The sequence below is a fragment of the Geotrypetes seraphini genome, chromosome 4 (genome assembly GCF_902459505.1).
Source record: "Geotrypetes seraphini chromosome 4, aGeoSer1.1, whole genome shotgun sequence".
Lineage (NCBI taxonomy): Eukaryota > Metazoa > Chordata > Amphibia > Gymnophiona > Dermophiidae > Geotrypetes > Geotrypetes seraphini.
In genome coordinates, this window is record NC_047087.1 from 146,632,127 (window position 1) to 146,653,493 (window position 21,367).

The following is a 21,367-nucleotide window of genomic DNA, read 5'->3' on the forward strand; positions in this document are numbered from 1 at the left end:
ATGAGTGCAACACAGCGTGAATGAGACACCACATTCCCTCCGAATCAGTAGTATGAGATAGAATATTCAGTGGCAATTTATTGTGAAAAAGGATGAATACTCCATTTTTTTTGTGAGGAGCCGCCGATGAGAAATAGTGGGAAGAGTAACCCTTAATATGCAATTTAGTAGCTGATGTAGAGGGAAGGTGAGTCTCTTGCAAAAATATGACATCTGGATGTTTACTAGTAAGATAATGGGCCACCTTCTTTCTTTTGATAGGATGATTCAGCCCATTAACATTGTAAGAAACAATATGCAAGTCAGCCATTAGTGATAGTGGAAAACATCATACCCACGGTATCTATATAGTAATACAGTATAAAAGCAGTGGAAGACCAAATTGAACAAGGACCACTCTGAAGAGATAAGAAAAGACAGGAAAAGAACAGATGAAAAAGAGATATACAAGGTAAAAAAACACACAGTAAAGCATGAAACAAAGCCATACCAATGTGTAAAGCGAACAACAGTATATGGGTGTTCCTGATGGAACTGGTGGTGAGCGCTAGGAGCAACCGAGAAAACACTACCAAACGAATAAGAACATAATGCTCAACAGGAGAAAGCAGGTCAATATGACAGGTAGAGACCACACAAATATACAAAATAAATGCAGCAGACAGAAGTCTATAATCATTGCATTTTCAAAGAGTCCAGAAAGGAACTGAGATCATCCGGATCAAGGTATGTGGTGGTGCGGTTATTATAAGTCACCTTCATTTTGGCCGGGTACATGAGGCCGTATTTGGCGCCAATATCCTTCAACCCTTGGCGATGCGAGAAAAACGCTTTCCTCTTAAGCGCAGTGGTTTTAGCCAGATCTGGCACAATGTAGAATCTTTTGCCCTGATGAAGCAGATGTGGATGTGATTTTGCAGCATTGATAAGTTGCAGGGCATGTTGAAAGCGCAAAAGCTTGGCAACTATAGGTTGTGGTGTTTTAATGTGAGCGGCGGGTTTAGATGGCACACAATGCGCCCGCTCAATTTCCAGCGGGAGATCGAAGGAGAGACCTAGAGTTTTAGGCAGAAACTCAAGCAAAAAAGCAGCCATATCGGGACCCTCCGATAATTCAGGCAGGCCAAGGATTCTGATGTTCGATCTCCGATTGCGATTAGAAAGATCCTCAAAGTCACGTTGCAAGGAAGAAATAAGCTTATCATGTTTGTCTACCATCTGCAGTTTCGTCTGGATGGTGAGGTTATGTGCTTCGAGTGCATCGATCCGATGGCGGGCATCCACGAACTGGGAATTAAGGGATTCAATTTCTTCCGAACAAGCTTGGTTTCAGCAACTTGTTCCTGCACATTCTGCTTGACCGCTCTAATTTCTTTTAGCAAGAGATCAAGATGCGGGTCCTCCGATTTAAGCGCCATTTTGTCTGGCGATCCCGGGTCCGTTTTCGGCCGTTTGCCGCTCGTGGAAGCAGTTAAGGGTGAGTCTCCCTTAGTATTTTTCGGTGGAGTCATAGCCACGCACTAAAGCAAGCAAATGTGCGGTTTATAAAGTATCAGAAGTCTCCTCAAAATCTGTTAATATAAGGCTGTGTGGAGGAGCGATTACCCCATGCGTCTGGTCACCGCTCCAGTCAGGCTCCACCCCTGTGCCACACCTCTCCTACTCTGCTCTGCACTCTCCTTCTCCTCCTGTTCACTGCTGGGGACATCAACCACAATACTGGCCCTCCTAGTCAACTCTCACACTACTCAGACAGAACATACCACAACATCTTCAATCTTATTTCTGTTCCTGTCCCCTCCTTCATCAAACTCTCCTCATCCTACCTTAACTTCAGAAAACGAATTAAAACAAACCTGCTCAACCGATTTGTAACCAAGAACCCTTAAACCCTCTACTGTATCCCTTTTCACATCTTCTTGTTTCCCCACATTGTGTATTTATGTAACCAAAATCCTCACTGTTATTTTTTTCTTCTCGCTGTATCCAAAATCTCCATTGTTATTTTCATTCGCTGACTGTCCAGCTCTTCTTGTTGTAAACCGCCTCGAACTACTATGGCTTTGGTGGTATATAAAAATAAAATTATTATTATTATTATTATTATCCTTCTCTATCTTTATCATGCCCACTCTGTTTCCAACAAGAATGCTTATGTCCATGATCTCTTTGTTTGTTTCTCATTCTTTCTGCCTGCTTGCACTAACTGAAACTTGGCTCTGTCCTGATGATTCTGCTTTAGTCATTGCCCTGTGTTTTTCCCATACGCCTCGCCCAGTTGGCTGTGGAGGTGGAGTTGGTCTGTTACTCTCTCCTTTCTATAGTTTTCAACCCCTTCTTCTACCTCAGTCTCACTGCTTCTCCTCTTTTGAGGGCCACTCAGCCTGTCTATTTGCCCCTCTACCTCTCTGAATAGTGGTCATTTATTGACCCCCTGAGAAATCCCTTGCTTTCTTTCTCACTGACCTTGACTCCTGGCTTTCCATCTTCCTTGACCTGTCACCTTCCCTCATTCTGGTGATTTTAACATTCATTCTGAGAACACTGCCAACTCCTATACCTCAAGGTTCCTTGCCCTCATATCCTCTTTCAGTCTCAAGGCCACTGCCTTGATCTTTTCCTCTTCTCTTACTGCTCCATTACCAACTTCTCTAACTCAACTCTTCCCCTTTCTGACCATGATCTCATAACCTTCATGACTCATCACCCTGCCCCACCAGAAATGACCAATCCTCACCAATAATTTCAGAAATCTTTAGAGTATTGACCTGTGTACTGTTTCTGCCACAGTCTCCCCCCTCATCTCAAACACTACTCCTCTGCTCTGGACTCCCTTGCTCCAACACTGGCTGACCTCTAAGATCCACCATGTGCGTTCCTGTGCCCAGTCTGCAGAACGCCACTGGCTGAAATCCTGCGCTTATGCTGACTTCGTACACTTCAGATTTATGCTGACCTTCCAAGCTGCCCTCTCACTCACAAAAGAAGACTATTAAACCCATTTAACTGAGTCCCTCGGATTCAACCCTTGCCACGCTCAACTCTATTAAAGGTTTAACTCTTATTTTGCTTTCTCCACAGACCATGGCTGAGTACTTCCATGACAAGATCCACAAAATTACCCTTGAGTTCTCGACCAATCCACCTCAGTTTCTCCTGCCTCGGGCCTGCCCTGCTGACCCTCAATCATCCCCTGCCATCTTCCCATAAATCACTGAAGAGGAAACTGTGCATCTTCTTTCCTCCTCCAAACTCACTACCTGTTCCTCTGATCCTATTCCCACCCGTCTGCTGATCACTATATCCCTTACTGTCATGCTTTCTATCTGCCATGTCCTCAACCTATCGCTCTCTACCGCAACTGTACCTGATGCCTTCAAACATGCTGTAGTTATGCCCCTTTGAGAAAGCCATCGCTGAACCCTACCTGCTGCTCCATTTATCACCCTATCCTTTATAATTAACTTTACTAGGACTCCTTTATCTATAGGTTCCCCATGGGTGCTGAAAGCCCCAATTCTCCCTACCCATTGTATTGTTAGACCACTACCTGGTAATTTTACTGTAGGGTGGTCTACTTGTTTGGACAACTTGGCCCAATGGAACAGAGACCTTTCATGATGTGTTTTCTAGACTCCTGAGTAATACCCACTACTCCAAATTACTTGACGACCCTTTAAGTCAGAAAAATTGGCCTGCCCCAGATGGCCTGTATTGGATATGTGGTAATCGAGCCTATACCTGGCTCCCCAAAGACTGGACAGGGTCATGCACCCTTGGAGTAATTAGGCCAAGTTTTTTCTCACTCCCTTTTTGACCATGGAGAGGCTTTAGGTTTCAAAGTCTACAAGTCTAGGAACAGAAATAAGCGGGAGGTAAATATTAGAAAAGGAGTTAAAATAGGTGAATGGAAAGACAATGAATGGCCTCCTGAACAAATTATTTAGTATTATGGCCCTGCTACTTGGGTTTTGGATGGCATGTGGGAGTACAGAACTCTCATCTATATGTTAAATCAAATAATCAGATTACAGGCTGTAGTAAGGCCACTGCAGTTTGCCCAAAGAAAGCAAGGAATGACTTTTGCAGCACTGGTATCTATATGTGTTACTGGTTTGATTTCAATATTCCCTGTCATAAGAATGGCAAGGTAAGTGGATAACCTTTGTGTAGTAAATGCTACAGTTGGAATTGACAGAATTTTTTGTATAGTGTGTGTGAAATGTAAAGTAATACAGGCATAAGGAAGAAATTGATAAATTTTCAATACAGCAGTCACAGCGGCCACTACCCCCTGTTCACAGCTGTTGAAAAAATTTTTATGTCTAACTTTGCTGAAAGAAGTAGAACAAATCAATACTCCACAGACAGTACAAGAGCTATGTGCATTGCTAGGACTACTGAATTATTGCAGGGATTATATCCCATACCTGAGTACCAGAGTTTTACCTTTGAGAATTCATTTGGAAGGGAACCCAGAAGGGAACTATAAGATCAATTTGCCAAATACTGACGCTGACATTATCACATCCCTGAAAGCAGACTTGGAAAAAGCCCCGCAATTTATGTTGCCCTTAAATTATTTTCCGGTGGATCTATATGTTATCAACCACCCAGAGGGTGGGTTGCAGTGGCATGCCAACAAGATAACACCATTTGTTATATATCAGGACCATATTCCTCACTGGCTCCTAGTCCATCTCCACATATGATTCAAATTCCTCTTACTGACGTTCAAGTGCACTCGCTCTGCAGCTCCTCAGTATCTCTTATCTCTTGTTACTCCCTATTCTCCCCTCCGGGAAATCCACTCATCAAACAAGTCCCTCCTCTCTATACCCTTCCCCTCTACCACCAGTTCCCATCTCCATCCCTTCTACCTTGCTGTACCGCATGCTTGGAACAACCTGCCTGGCTTGTTGTGTCAGGCTCCATCTCTGGCGGTATTCAAAGCCAGACTGTCATTCCCTTAATAGTCCCCTACCACCTTTTAGCCTCCTCTGTGTGTCTTTCATAATTGAGCATGGACTGTCTCTTGCATGCACAATGTACAGTGCTGCGTGTACCTGGTAGCACTATAGAAATAATAAATTGTTAATGCTGTTTGCTCCATTCCAGCAGGTAACAGATGGATCCCCTGGTAATTCTTGATTCAGCTGCTGTTATCTCCTGTGTAGGAGCAAGGGTAACAAGTTGAGAACCCCTTCGTTCACTGCCAGAGAGGTTAATATGTCCCCAAGAAGTGTAAAACAAACTTCCCCAAAAGGAAAAATAAAAGAATCTGTCTTCTCTCCCCAAGACCACGGGTCACCAGGTGTAGCTTCTCACTCCTCTCTTCTCCCAATGTCTACCCCTCCCCCAGCCTTATTCTTATAGGGATGTGTTTCTCAACTTCTTCATGCCAAGTACATGCCTAAGCATATCAAATACCAACCGAGTACCTCCGTCTAAGCTCCTCCCCAGACCTGCCCAAGCTCCACCCCTGACCCCACCCCCATAATAATAGTACTAATTGTAACACAATTTCTTCCATCCATTTTTCATATACACACAATAGATAAGAACATAAGAATTGCCGCTGCTGGGTCAGACCAGTGGTCCATCATGCCTAGCAGTCCGCTCATGCGGCGGCCCTCTAGTCAAAGACCATCACTCTAACTGAGACTAGTCCTACCTGCATATAATCTGGTTCAGCGGGATGTTGTCTAACTTTGTCTTGAATCCCTGGAGGGTGTTTTCTCCTATGACAGACTCCGGAAGAGCGTTCCAGTTTTCTACCACTCTCTGGGTGAAGAACTTCCTTATGTTTGTACGGAATCTATTCCCTTTCAATTTTAGAGAGTGCTCTCTCGTTCTCCCTACCTTGGAGAGGTGAACAACCTACTGGGCCTCTTCTACCTTGAATGTATCGATCATGTTCCCTCTCAATCTCCTTTATTCAAGGGAGAAGAGGCCCAGTTTCTCTAATCTTTCGCAGTACGGCAACTCCTCCAGCCTCTTAACCATCTTAGTTGCTCTTCTCTGGACCCTTTTGAGTAGTACTTTGTCCTTCATGTACGGCGACCAGTGCTGGATGCAGTACTCCAGGTGAGGGCGCACTTTGGCCCGGTACAGCGACATGATAACCTTCTCCAATCTGTTCGTGATCACCTTCTTTATCATTCCTAGCATTCTGTTTGCCCTTTTCGCCGCCGCCGCACATTGTGTGGACGGCTTCATTGACTTGTCGATCAGAACTCCCAAGTCTCTTTCCTGGGAGGTCTCTCTAAGTACCACCCCGGACATCCTGTATTCGTGCATGAGATTTTTGCTACCTACATGCATCACTTTTACACTTATCAAGGTTGAACCTCATGTGCCATGTTGGTCTCCATTCCTCAAGCCTGATTATGTCACGTTGCAGATCTTCGCAATCCCCCAGTATCCTCACTACATAGTAACATAGTAGATGACGGCAGATAAAGACCCGAATGGTCCATCCAGTCTGCCCAACCTGATTCAATTTAAATTTTTTTTTTTTTCTTCTTAGCTATTTCTGGGCAAGAATCCAAAGCTTTACCTGGTACTGTGCTTGGGTTCCAACTGCCGAAATCTCTGTTAAGACTTACTCCAGCCCATCTACACCCTCTCAGCCATTGAAGCCCTCCCCAGCCCATCCTCCACCAAACAGCCATACACAGACACAGACCGTGCAAGTCTGCCCAGTACTGGCCTAGTTCAATATTTAATATTATTTTCTGATTCTAAATCTTCTGTGTTCATCCCACGCTTTTTTGAACTCAGTCACAGTTTTACTCTCCACCACCTCTCTCGGGAGCGCATTCCAGGCATCTACTACCCTCTCCGTAAAGTAGAATTTCCTAACATTGCCCCTGAATCTACCACCCCTCAACCTCAAATTATGTCTTCTGGATTTACCATTTTCCTTTCTCTGGAAAAGATTTTGTTCTACGTTAATACCCTTCAAGTATTTGAACGTCTGAATCATATCTCCCCTGTCTCTCCTTTTCTCTAGGGCAGGGGTGTCAAAGTCCCTCCTCAAGGGCCGCAATCCAGTTGGATTTTCATGATTTCCTCAATGAATATGCATGAGATCTATTAGCCAACAATGAAAGCAGTGCATGCAAATAGATCTCATGTATATTCATTGGGGAAATCCTGAAAACCCGACTGGATTGCGGCCCTCGAGGAGGGACTTTGACACCTGTGCTCTAGGGTATACATATTCAGGGCTTCCAGTCTCTCCTCATACGTCTTCTGGCGCAAGCCTCCTATCATTTTCGTCGCCCTCCTCTGGACCGCCTCAAGTCTTCTTAAGTCTTTCGCCAGATACGGTCTCCAAAACTGAACACAATACTCCAAGTGGGGCCTTACCAATGACCTGTACAGGGGCATCAACACCTTCTTCCTTCTACTGACTACGCCTCTCATTATACAGCCCAGCATCCTTCTGGCAGCAGCCACTGCCTTGTCACACTGTTTTTTCGCCTTTAGATCTTCGGACACTATAACCCCAAGGTCCCTCTCCCCGTCCGTGCATATCAGCTTCTCTCCTCCCAGCATATACGGTTCCTTCCTATTATTAATCCCCAAATGCATTACTCTGCATTTCTTTGCATTGAATTTTAGTTGCCAGGCATTAGACCATTCCTCTAACTTTTGCAGATCCTTTTTCATATTTTCCACTCCCTCTTCGGTGTCTACTCTGTTACAAATCTTGGTATCATCTGCAAAAAGGCACACTTTTCCTTCTAACCCTTCAGCAATGTCACTCACAAACATATTGAACAGGATTGGCCCCAGCACCGAACCCTGAGGGACTCCACTAGTCACCTTTCCTTCCTTCGAGTGACTTCCATTAACCACCACCCTCTAGCGTCTGTCCGACAGCTAGTTTCTGACCCAGTTCACCACTTTGGGTCCTAACTTCAGCCCTTCAAGTTTGTTCAACAGCCTCCTATGAGGAACTGTATCAAAGGCTTTGCTGAAATCCAAATAAATTACATCTAGCATATGTCCTCGATCCAGCTCTCTGGTCACCCAATCAAAAAATTCAATCAGGTTCGTTTGGCACAATTTACCTTTTGTAAAGCCATGTTGCCTCGGATCCTGTAACCCATTAGATTCAAGGAAGTACACTATCCTTTCTTTCAGCAACACTTCCATTATTTTTCCAACAACTGAAGTGAGGTTCACCGGCCTGTAGTTTGTATCGTCCGCAAATTTAATCACTTCACTTGTCGTACCAATGTCCAGATTGTTTTAAAGATGTTGAAGAGCATGGGTCCAAGCACCGAGCCCTGCATCACCCCACTGGTGACACTCTTCCAGTCTGAGTATTGTCCATTTACCCCCCACTCTCTGTTTCCTATGCTCCAGCCAGTTTTTAATCCACGTATTTCACCCTCGATTCCATGGCTTGCAATTTTCTGGTGTAGTCGTTCACGTGGAACCTTGTCAAATGCCTTCTGAAAATCCAGATATACAATATCAACTGGGTCTATCTGCCTGTTTACTCCCTCAAAGAAGTGTAGCAAGTTCGTCAAACATGATCTACCTTTGCTAAAACCGTGCTGACTGATCCTCATCAGCTCGTGTCTGTCAAGGTGATCAATGATGCGGTCCTTTATCAGCGACTCTACTATCTTTCCCGGTACTGAGGTCAGACTTACCGGTCTGTAGTTTCCCGGATCTCCCCTTGAACGTTTGTTGAATATCGGCGTAACATTCACCATCTTCCAGTCTTCTGGAATCTTTCCCGATTTGATTGATAGATTGGCTATTAGTTGAAGCAGTTCAGCTATGGCTCCTTTCAGTTCCTTGATGACCCTCAGATGGATGCCATCCGGTCCCATGGATTTATTGCTTTTAAGCCTATCAATCTGCCTACGCACCTCCTCTAGACTGACCGTCAATTCTGTCAGCTTTCTTTCTTCGTTTCCAGCATATAGTGTGATGGATATGTAAATCTTCTTCGGTAAATACAGATGCAAAAAATGTGTTCAGTTTGTCTGTGATTGCTTTGTCCTCCTTTAGCTCTCCCTTTATTCCATGGTCATCCAATGGTCCCACCGCTTCCTTGGCGGGTTGTTTCCCCTTAATATATCGAAAGAATATCTTTAAGTTCTTCGTCTCCTTGGTTATTTTTTCCTCATAGTCTCTTTTGGTTCCTTTTACCGCCTTATGGCACCTGTGTTGATGTTGTTTGTGCTTGTTCCAGTTTTCATCCGTTTTTGACCTTTTCCATTCCTAAAGCAAAGTTTTCATGTCTCTGATTGCTTCCTTCACCTCTACAGTGAGCCACGCCAGTTCTTTGTTCTTTTTCCTCTTGGATCCCTTGTTGATACGCGGTATAGAGATTTTGCGCCTCGGTGACTGTGTCCTTAAAAAGGGACCAAGCTTGCTCTAGCATTTTTACAATGCTTATCCTATTTCATCCCTTCATAATTCCCTTTTCGGAAGTTCAGTGCCGTGGCTGTCGTTTTGGACCGATGTTTCTCCCCTGCATCCAGATCGAAGTGGATCATATTGTCATCACTTTTTCCAGCGTCCCTTCTACTTCTACATCTTCATCTTGTGCCGATCCTCGCAGGCCATTTAGAATTAAGTCCAGAATTGCATTTCTTCTAGTATTTTCCTTGACAGGTTGTTTCAGGAAGCAATCGCCTACAGCATCCAAGAACTTGGTCTCCCTAACACAGCCGGAGGTGCCTAGGTTCCAGTCTATTCCCGGGTAGTTGAAGTCACCCATGATAACTGTGTTGCCTCCCTTGCAGTTGTGTTTAATCTTGTCCATCATTTCTCCATCAATTTCTTCAGACTGCCCTGGGGGTCAGTAGTAGATGCCGATCTTCGTTTCCAGGCCATTTGTTCCTGGAATTTTGACCCATAGAGAATCTAACTCAGGGGTGCCCACATCTTTTGGGCTTGTAAGCTACTTTTAAAATGACCAAGTCAAAATGATCTACCAACAATGCAATTTTTTAAAAAACAACCCACAAAGCACACTGAAAGGCAGAGAAAATGTTATTTATCATTCATATTCCGGGGTTTTTTTCAAAGAGGTCACGGCAGATGACTCTATGCAATGTCACCTCAGTAACAACCATACAAAAATAGACAAATATACCCCCCTCCCTTTTTACTAAATTGCGATAGCAGGTTTTAGTACAGGGAGTTGCGCTGAATGCCCCGCACTGCTCTCGATGCTCATAGGCTCCCTGTGCTAAAAAATGCTATTGCGGTTTAGTAAAAGGGAGCCATAGTGCAAAATATAGACAGCAGATATAAATTCTCAAAACATACACATTTTGATCACTAAATTGAAAATAAAATCATTTTTCCTACCTTTTTTGTTTGGTGATTTCACGAATCTCTGGTTGCACTTTCTTCTTCTGACTGTGCATCCAATCTTTCTTCCCTTCTTTCAGCCTCCTATATGTTTTCTCTCCTCCAGACCTCATTCTCTCTCCCAACTTTTTCATTCTGTCTCCCTGCCTCCCTTTCTTTCTGTCTCCCTGCTCCCCCTTCTTTCTGTCTCCCTGCCTGCCCCCTTTCTTTCTTTCTCCCTCCCCTCCCCCAAGCCACTCGGTTTGCCGCCGCCGCCACCATCGGGGAATAGCCCCCAAGCCACTGCCACCCCAAGCTCTTCCTGCAGAAGCATCGCGCTGACCAGCATTCCGCTCCCCAACGTCAATTCTGACGTAGGAGAGGAAGTTCCGGGCCAACCAGGCATTTCTCCCCATTCCATCCAGCCTGAGCCCCATCTCTCCTTGATCCAGCATTTCCCTTTTGTGTCTGTCAGAATTACCATTCCACCTATTTTCCAGCATCACCTTTCTTTGTGTCCATCTCACCTATATCCCTATCTCATCACTTTTTCAGAATCATTTGTCTCTGTCAAGTTTCAAGTTCAAGTTTTTATTTGTATTTGATGAATCGCTTATTCCAGTTAATAAGCGATTTACAACTTCATAAAACAAATTTATATAAGTAAGCAAAATAACTTAAGACGAAACGTGAAGGATAGAGGGGTAAAGTTACATCTTCATACTTAAGAAAAATAGACAAAAAACGGAAAAAAACAGTGGGATGGGTAAATAAAACTGAACCATAATATCTTCATCTAAAAGAAGAAAAGTTAAAGATTGAACACGTCTTTAAAGAGATAGCTTTTTAGAAATTTTTTTGAATTGGCTAAGGTCATTTTCTTCTCTAATATGCTGGGGAAGAGCGTTCCACAATTGGGGGGCCATTACTGAGAACATATCATGTCTTCTGGTGCCTATGATTTTTAATGAGGGGTCCATTAGGAGTTTTTGGGCTGTCGATCGAAGAGATCGGGAAGTATTATGAGTGATGAGCATTCTATTGATGAATTGTGGTTCTTTAAAGATTAAAGTTTTAAATACAAGAAGTAATATTTTAAAAGTAATGCGGTGACTAATTGGGAGCCAATGAGAGTTAATCAGTGTGACATGGTCGTATTTTTTTACCATTGTGTATAAGTTTAGCAGCCGTTTGAATTATTTGAAGGTGTCTTCTTTCCTTTTGTGTAATATTAATTAATAGAGAGTTGCAATAGTCAAGTTTGGCAATGACCAATGAGTGAATTAATATATTAATTGATTTCGGCTCTAGGAATTTGAAAATTGAACGTATCATACGTAATTTGTAAAAACACAGTTTGACTGTATTACTTATGTGATCATGGAATGAGAGTTTATCATCGATGATAACGCCTAAGATTTTTAAAGAAGTTACTGACTCTAAATGGGTATTGTTAAGGGAAAATGGAATGCTCAAATGTATGTCTTTTTTCCATGGGAAGAGCAGTGATTTTGTTTTTTGGATATTTAAGGCTAGTTTGTTAGAGATGAGCCAATTTTTTATTGTCTCTAGTTTCTTATTAATTTCGTTTATTTCTTCTATGTTCTCTGGATTTAATGGGTGTAAAAGTTGGATATCGTCAGCGTATGTATATGTAGTAATAATAATAATAATAAAAATAATTTTTATTCTTATATACCACCATACCCAGCGAGTTCTAGGCGGTTCACATCAATTAGATTAGGATCCGCGTTGAAAAGCAGATTTACAGCAATTTATCAGATTTATAACAAAATTTTAACTGAACTAGACAAATGATGAAGGAAGAGTGTAAAAGATATGGAAGAGAGAAGCTATCGAGATGGAGGAGAAGAGCAGGGCGAGGGGTGAGGTGTTATTGTAGGAGGGGATAGAAAAATGTTGAACAATAAAGGAGAGAGAATGGAACCTTGGGGGATACCGTAGGTTAAAGAATAAGCTTTAGAAATTGTATCGTTGTATCTAACCATGGATGAACGGCTGGTAAGAAATGAAATGAACCAGTCTAAAACTTGATCAGCAACACTTATGGATTTTAGTCTTTTGAGTAGTAGATCGTGGTCAATTGTGTCAAAGGCTGCAGATAGGTCTAATGAAAAAAGAATTACAGATTTATGATGGTCTAAATAATAATATGTTCGTTATCAGTCCTAACATAGAATATTCTGTATTGTGATATTTCCTGAATCCGGTCTGATTCGGGTGAAGTACGTTCGTAGATTCGACAAAATCGGAGAGTTGGTCAAATACCAGCCTTTCCGTTAATTTGGCTAGGAATGGTATGTTAGCAATGGGGCGATAATTCGATACTTCGTCCAAACTGACTTTGTAATCTTTTGGTATTGGAGTAATTATTGCAGTTTTCCAAGACTGAGGAGCTCTACTTGTAAGTAGGCTTTTTAGTACAAGGGAATGAATAAAAGGGCCAAAACAAGAAAATAATTTTTTAAAAAGAAACAGGGGGATAATTTCTGAACGGGATCCTTTTAAATTGATTTTTTTAAAGAGGGATTCAATATCAATTAGGGCAGGAATCTTGAAGTTAGCACATTTGGCTGTGGGTAGAAATTCGGTATCTGAGCTGTCAGTTGAGTTTCCTGATATGGTAGGATAAAATGTATTTCGGATATTACTGATTTTTTTACAGAAGTAATCGGCCAATTCCTGAGCCGTAAGTTGAATCTTTTATTTGTTATTTTCTCTTTGGGTCATAGGAATAATGGATTTCAAAATGGCATATAAAATAGATGGATTTTTTCTGTTTTGGAGATTTTTTTAGAATAATAGCTACTTTTAGCGCAGTTGATTTTCATTTTATAAAGAGAGGCATGTTCTTTGCAGCGTTTTAGATTTATGAGAGATTTGGTATGGCGCCATTTCCTTTCCAGTGATCGTAATTGTTTTTTAAGGAGAGAAAGCTCATCAGTGTACCAAGGATTAGATAATTTACGTGGGGGGAAATTGTTTTGGAAATTAATGGCACTTTATTAACATAGTAACATAGTAGATGACGGCAGATAAAGACCCGAATGGTCCATCCAGTCTGCCCAACCTGATTCAATTTAAATTTTTTTTTTTTTTTCTTCTTAGCTATTTCTGGGCGAGAATCCAAAGCTTTTCCCGGTACTGTGCTTGGGTTCCAACTGCCGAAATCTCTGTTAAGACTTACTCCAGCCCATCTACACCCTCCCAGCCATTGAAGCCCTCCCCTGCCCATCCTCCTCCAAACGGCCATACACAGACACAGACCGTACAAGTCTGCCCAGTAACTGGCCTAGTTCAATCTTTAATATTATTTTCTGATTCTAAATCTTCTGTGTTCATCCCACGCTTCTTTGAACTCAGTCACAGTTTTACTCTCCACCACCTCTCTCGGGAGCGCATTTCAGGCATCCACCACCCTCTCCGTAAAGTAGAATTTCCTAACATTGCCCCTGAATCTACCACCCCTCAACCTCAAATTATGTCCTCTGGTTTTACCATTTTCCTTTCTCTGGAAAAGATTTTGTTCTACGTTAATACCCTTTAAGTATTTGAACGTCTGAATCATATCTCCCCTGTCTCTCCTTTCCTCTAGGGTATACATATTCAGGGCTTCCAGTCTCTCCTCATACGTCTTCTGGCGCAAGCCTCCTATCATTTTCGTCGCCCTCCTCTGGACCGCCTCAAGTCTTCTTACGTCTTTCGCCAGATACGGTCTCCAAAACTGAACACAATACTCCAAGTGGGGCCTCACCAATGACCTGTACAGGGGCATCAACACCTTCTTCCTTCTACTGACTACGCCTCTCTTTATACAGCCCAGAAACCTTCTGGCAGCAGCCACTGCCTTGTCACACTGTTTTTTCGCCTTTAGATCTTCGGACACTATCACCCCAAGGTCCCTCTCCCCGTCCGTGCATATCAGCTTCTCTCCTCCCAGCATATACGGTTCCTTCCTATTATTAATCCCTAAATGCATTACTCTGCATTTCTTTGCATTGAATTTTAGTTGCCATGCATTAGACCATTCCTCTAACTTTTGCAGATCCTTTTTCATATTTTCCACTCCCTCTACGGTGTCTACTCTGTTACAAATCTTGGTATCATCTGCAAAAAGGCACACTTTTCCTTCTAACCCTTCAGCAATGTCACTTACATACATATTGAACAGGATTGGCCCCAGCACCGAACCCTGAGGGACTCCACTAGTCACCTTTCCTTCCTTCGAGCGACTTCCATTAACCACCACCCTCTGGCGTCTGTCTAAGAAAGATTGTAGGGTTGAATTCCAAATTAGAAGTTGTTCTTCAAGTGAGTCAGAGTTGGGAGTTGAGGATAGCGGATTAATTGAGTGGAGGATATCAGATAATTCTAATTTTTATGTTCTGTAGGTGTTTGTATTAATGTACCTTTTTGTGAATAGATGTTGAATGATATAAAGAAATGATCAGACCAGGGCATGGGTAAGATTGTCGGAACCGAGTAAGTGAGAAATTGAGATTTAGAAGTGAGAATCATGTCCAAGGTGTGGTTTGCGGAGTGAGTTGGATCCTGAATTATTGTTTGCAAATTTAACGTCTTAATATGACTTAGTATATCTTTGGTGATTGGATTAGTTGTATCATCGAAATGGATGTTAAAATCTCCTAAAATCAAAGGGTATGTTGTCTTTACCCCATGTTCATCATTTGCCCTTTCAATGTCTTTAACTCTCCCTCCCCCACTTTTTCAGCATTACTTTTATGTCTCTATTTTACCTCCTCTTCATGTCCCCTCTGTATCTGTATCCTTATTCAGTAGGTCCTACTTATACTTTCTCTTCTTTGTGTCACTAACTCCATTTTCAGCTTCCCCCCCCCCTTTTCCTTTGTTACTGCACCCTGTTGCCAGAATCTTTCCACCCTCCCTCCACTCCGGCCCTGCCCGGTATGAAATATTTCCTTTTGTTTCCCTCTCTCTTCCACCTGCATCCAGCCATACACCCTGCCTTGCAGCCCTCTTCAGCAACTTGTCTGCAAAGGTGATCAAGACAGGCTGCCGACATCGAGGCCTTCTCTCTGCGAGTCCCGCCTTTGTGGAAAAAGAAAGTTTAAACAAGCGAGACTCGCAGAGGGTAGGCCCCGACGTCAGAAGCTTGTGTCGATCACTGCTGCTGACGAGTTGTCTAGAGAGCCGCGGAGCAGGGGGTGTGGCCGGATGCAGGTGGAAGGGAGAGGGCCAGATAGGAAGGCTGCTGGAAGAGGTAGAAGCTCCAGAACATGACACCGACCCCGGCCAGGATGATTTCTTTTTCAGGCTGCTGCCACCCCAAATGACAAAAAACAGCCTAAAGTGGATGCCCGGCGTCGGCGTCTTTGATGTCGGGGAGAGAAAGGCTGATCGGCCCGGTAGATTGGGACGGCAACACGAGTATCACGGAGCCCGGGATGGGCTCTGTGATCGACTCACATTGCCTTCCCAATCTACTGGTTGATCGCGATCGACGTATTGGGCACCCCTGCTCTAACTTATCCATTAGTTGTGGCATGTTTTCTCCAGTAGATTCAATTCCCTCTTTGACGTATATGCCACTCTGTCTTTGCAGTATAGTTTGTATCCCGGTAGCACAGTGTCCCAGACGTTTTCCTCAGTCCACCATGTTTACGTGATGCCTATGATGTTATCTTTTTGTACCATAGCTTCTAATTCACCCATCTTATTCCTAAGGCTCCTTGCGTTCGTGTACACACACTTGAGTTTGCGGTCTGTTCCTTTCTTGCATTTCCTTCCCTCTTGTGTCCTTTTCGATCTGTCTTGTTTGTAATCCGGTGAGTCTTTCCCTCTATCTTCCAGCACGGTATCCTCCGGGTATACCGTTTTCCGAACCATCGACTCTCTCTCTCTCAGTCGTCTGTCGGCTTTTCCCTTCTTCCTAGTTTAAAAACTTCTCAACTTCTCTCGATGTTGCTTGCAAGTAACCTCGTTCCGTTTCTGCTGAGGTAGAGCCCGTCCTTTCTGTTTAGCTTGCTCTTCCCCCAGAATGGTAACCACAAAATTAAAAAAAACACAAAGCACACTGTGCACACAGAAAATGTTAATTATCTTGTAAATTCATGTGTTTTTTTATCAAAGAGGTCAAGGCAGTTGACTTTAAAATATGCAATCAGTAACAACTATAGTAAAATAGACATATATAGAGCAAAATATAGACAGCAGATATAAATTCACTAAACTGACACATTTTGATCACTAAATTGAAAATTATGTTTCCTACCTTTGTAGTCTGGTGATTTTCATGAGTCTCTGGTTGCATTTCCAATATTTCTTTCTTTCTGCTTCTGCACGCTTCCTCTCATCTGGACCCCATTCCCTTCCCAAACCAACATCTCTCTCTCTCTGTCCCTCCATGAGCCCAACTTTTCTTCCTATCTCCTCCACCCCTATTGGCAACATGTCTCCCTCTCTTTCTCACTGTCCATCTATCTTGAGAGATCTAGGCATCTCTCCCACCCCCCTCTACTGCCACATCCAACATTTCTCCCTCTCATTCCCCAGATTATGTGCAGCATTTTTCACCACTGCCCACCAACCCCATGCTCATTTCTCCTTCAATCACCCCTCTCCAGCACAATTCCACATTTCTAACTCACACACTCATGCCCATCAATTCTCCCTTTCTATTCCCTCCCTCCTATGTCCCAAGTTAGTGCTCCCTCCTTCCCCAAAGCCAACCCATCCACAGATGCTGCAGGCGCCACCGGGGATCCCTGTCTGCCCCCCACTGAAGCCGCTGCTGGCAGGGATCCGTCTGCCCACCCGCTGCACCACCTCCCACCCACGCCATCTCGCTGGAGCCGACACACGCCATACCCCCCAGCAGCAACTTAACGTAGAAGGGAAGGCTTGTGGGCCGGCCACGTGTAGTGTGTGAGTCACTTCACGTGCCCTCGCCTGTTCCTGTGAGGAGTTGTTGCTGGGGGGGAAGGAGCTTCAGGGATGGAGGGTGGTGCAGCAGGCAGGGACGGAGGCAGGGAGGGAGGCAGGGATCCCCGGAAGTGGCCAGGCCACGTACCTCCAACAGGTGGCCAGTATATCCCCAAGAGTATGCGTACCACATGTTGAGAAACCCTGTTATAAGGGACTGGTAAAGGAAAGCTTTTCTCAGGATGAAACAACTCAGGGGTGAAATCTAACTTCTCACTAGGTGTAACATCCTGCCTGGGGTTCCTCATTGTTTGGGTAATTTACACTACACAGTAAATCATGTTTTTAAATTCTACCCTTTGGGGCTTTTCCATTTTCCAGATTGATGCACGCAGTGATCGAACTGGGGAGGTCATCTTTAAGGACAATTTCACTTCCTCTATTTCAGGAGTGGTAGAAGGTGATTACAGAATGGATGGAAACTCTCAGTTAATATGCTGTTCAGTGGATGGTGAAGGTAAAAGATCACTGTAGACTGACTATGTTACATTTAGTGGAGGATTATACAAAGTTTCTGCTTTAGTTCTAGTCGCATGATGTCTGTAACTTTACTTACAGGAATCTTGTCTGCTGTATAGTTAGAAGACCTTCCTCTGTCAGTTCCATGGTGTCCTGTCTTGTTATATACCTTATGTTTTGTATCTATCTGCAACAGAAAGACCAGACTATACACATTAATAGCACAGATAAATTTCTAAATATTTAGTGGTCAGTATTCAACTGCCAACAGTGAAAATTTTTTTAAACACTTACTATCGCTGGCTAAATTAGACCTGGATATGCAGTGCTGGGCTATGTCCGGGCACCAGCACTGAATATCTGAGCATGACTGGTTAGAATGCAGCCACCAGTACATATATAGGTCTTTAGTTGTGTTTCCTCCCCCATTGCATTTCTCCAATTTCTCTGATGTCCCTCCTCACTCCCCAATCTGATTCTACCTTTCTAATCTCCCTGATCCCCTCAACTACTGCTGCTTGGAGTCAGCCTTCTATGTATGGGCTGATTGCCTAAGCAGTACTACTGAATATCAGCACTAATCACCTAATCTAAAATCTGGCAGTGGATGGGCAGTCTGGGGTTGGAGTTGGGAGTAGCTGATACTTAAGTGGGCACAAGCCATATTCACTACTGATGCTTGCATAGCTAAGCAGTCAGATATGCACTGCCCAGATATGTTGCTGATACTGATCCACCGTGATTCCTCCCTACCCCCCAAGTTTGAAAACTCCTGATTGAATTAGTGGCTGGCTGCAGGACCTTACAAAATGGCATACTCAAGGTGCAGGTAAAAGTCAAAACACTTTTTCTATTGCAGAAGGCATATGAGTCTTGAGCCAGTGGATTTATTCTCCTTTACTCACAAGTTTGTAGAAGGCATCATCTACTTTTTTCTCTTGGCTCCACCTCCTGCATCTCTGGGCTGTGCCCTAGCTCCTCAACTTTTCCTCCTAAATGCGAGTTGGAAGGTGACTTAGTGATCTCCTCTGATTTAGATTTTTTATTTTCAGGTCTTTATCCAAATTATGAGGCTTACAGTGCACCAAAGGTTCCCAGTTTGACTGGGGCAACTCTGGCTCTGTCTCTTTCACTTGGGGATCATTCCCTTGGGAACATAGTGCACTTCTGGTTTTTATCTGAGCTTGAGTGCCCTGAGTGCCCTGTGAGTGCCATGTTGGCCCTGTGTTGGTCCTCAAGGATTTAACGGGTGCTGGCTGTATTCAAATACCCCCCCCCCTTGCCGAAGACTCATGAGGAGCTGTGGGAGTCTGAGATCTCAAGGTTGTTCAGGGTCTGACTGGCAGCCCAAAGAAACAAGCATTTGGAGTAGAATTTCATGCTTATCTGAGGCAGCTTTCATCTCCATTGTCTAGCTGCAGTTTGAGCTGAAGCAGACACAGCAACCAATACAATAGTGAGAACAGGTTATTATAGCCTATGGGAGACATTGGGGTGGTCTACATATTTAAGTGTTAGAGGCTTCTGGGGCTGGTATTTGTGTCCCTCACCTCCAAAAACCTCTTTGTTGAATTTTCCTTGGCTTTAGCTTTCCCAGATCATTTTTTTGTGCTAAAATGCTGCTACGGTGGCCATCTTGGATTTTCCAATTTGATTTTAAAAGCCTCTGTATGCCTCAAAACACCTCAATTTTGCTTAAAATCATTCCAGACTGACTCCTCAGGCTGCTTTAATGGGGATGCATGGTGCAAAGTTTCAATTTCACGCTTTCATAAAATGATAATGAAAAGGCTGCCTCCAAAGAATTATAATGGGTAAATGGAATGGGGAGTTGTCCACACTTTTGCGTATTTTCTCCCTGTCTGATATAATTAAAGCAATACAAAAAGTGCTATATAATGCGGAATTACAGGAATCATACTTTAGAATCATACATAAAGCTTATTTTTCACAGAAGAGGGTTTACCTGGCAGAAATTATAGATTCCCTGAAATATAAGAAATGTGGGACATTGGAAAACACTGTTGTTCATAGTATATGGTTGTGTGAACATATACATGGATTTTGCAAAGGAGTGGTTAAATATTTACAAAATGTTGTGGATCATACATTACCTTTGGCTACAGAAGGTATAATTTTTGCAGAATATTCATACTTAGGAGCTTATGGGAAAGGTGAAATTTTATTTTTGAAAAAGTCTTATAGTCTGGGGGGAAAAGTATAATGAACCACTTCCTACAAGAACATTATCCCATGTTCTGATACTGGAGGAATAAACTATATTTGTTAAAGTTATTTGAGTCCTATTTACAGAGCATCCCTTCTAGTGTAAGAAGCCAAATATTGAATGGCTGCTCCATATCAGAAAGGTCATGAGACTCTGTACATTTGAGGGGGAAGGGGGATTTCAGAAGGGGTTTTCATATTAATCATGGGTCAAGAAAAAAGAGTCCACTTCTTGGTCTAAGTCTGTATCTACTTAGTTGCTACAATTAGTATTCTGCTATGCTGTTTCTGTATTATAGTTGATTATACATATTGTTAATCTTCAATAAAACTGAAATTGAAATAGAATAATGTGGATTCATGCCAGATTTGTGCTGGATGGCTGGCTGAGAAGCATCCAAGTGCTGGTGGGGTGGAGGGGGGCGGGAGCGCTAGGCTTCAACCCGTCTGGTTCCTCTAGGGCAGGGGTGTCAATTAAATAAGGGGCCAAAATCTAAAACACAGGCTAAGCCACGGTCCAAATTTTTTATTAAGATACTTAGTTTTAGTAGAAGTATAGGGTTACAATCTCTCCATCCCCACGCCGGCTCTGTGGTGTAAACAAAAATAAATAAAAAAGACTTTTCCTCTCATTTAGGTCCTAGTTCACACTTGCTATCTAACACAGTACACATTTCAAATCTGACATATTTTTTCTACCTTTTGTTGTCTGGTCATTATTCAAATCATGTTGGTCCCAGGCTCTGGTTTCTCTTTCTCTTCTGATAACTTGCTTGCCAGGGTCTCCTGCACAATTGTCGTTTTCTTCTTTCTCGGTGCTAACCATCCATTTTCCATCTCTGTCCTCCCCTTCCCCAGAGATCTGGCATCTTTCCTTTTTTTGACTTCATCCCCATATCTGCAGCGAAGGACCCCACCATCCCCAGATCCACCACCTCTCCTTTCCTCAACTACCCTTTCACCCAGCATCTCTCCCTCCTTCCCCACCACCCCTGGGTCCACCATCTCTCCCTTTCCCTTCCAAACTACCCTCCTATCCAGTATCTATTGTATATCCCCCTCCACACCATCCCCTGTGCCCAACTTCTCTACCTTTCTGTTCCTTCCCTCCCTCCATCCCTCCATCCCATTGTCCACTATCTCTCTCCCTCTCCTGTTTTTAGACCCATTATTTCTTCCCCTCCCCCACCCTCAGTCCGGCATATGCACGTCTCTTTGGACCCCTCCTTCCTTCTCTCCCACCATGTACTTCTACACCAGGGCCTGACACCCCCCCCCCGAAGGCTTCCATGTTTTCCCCCTTCTTTCTAGCGTCCTCCGGCTTCCTGGTCTCACCTTCAAAGCAGCCTGCAGAGGATCGCTGGTCAGC

At 43.4% G+C, this 21,367-nt stretch overlaps 1 protein-coding gene across 6 annotated transcripts in view; it reads left to right on the forward strand.

Annotated features, from left to right (window-relative positions):
* Nucleotides 1–21,367, forward strand: part of BBS2 (Bardet-Biedl syndrome 2) — an 876,805-nt gene that overhangs the window by 372,273 nt on the left and 483,165 nt on the right. For 5 of the 6 annotated variants that reach the window (XM_033940626.1, XM_033940622.1, XM_033940625.1 and 2 more), the window contains one exon: nucleotides 17,635–17,770. In XM_033940626.1, coding sequence (XP_033796517.1) covers nucleotides 17,635–17,770 — 136 coding nt within the window. The remainder of the gene's footprint in view (nucleotides 1–17,634; nucleotides 17,771–21,367) is intronic. The other variant, XM_033940623.1, reaches the window with a different exon arrangement.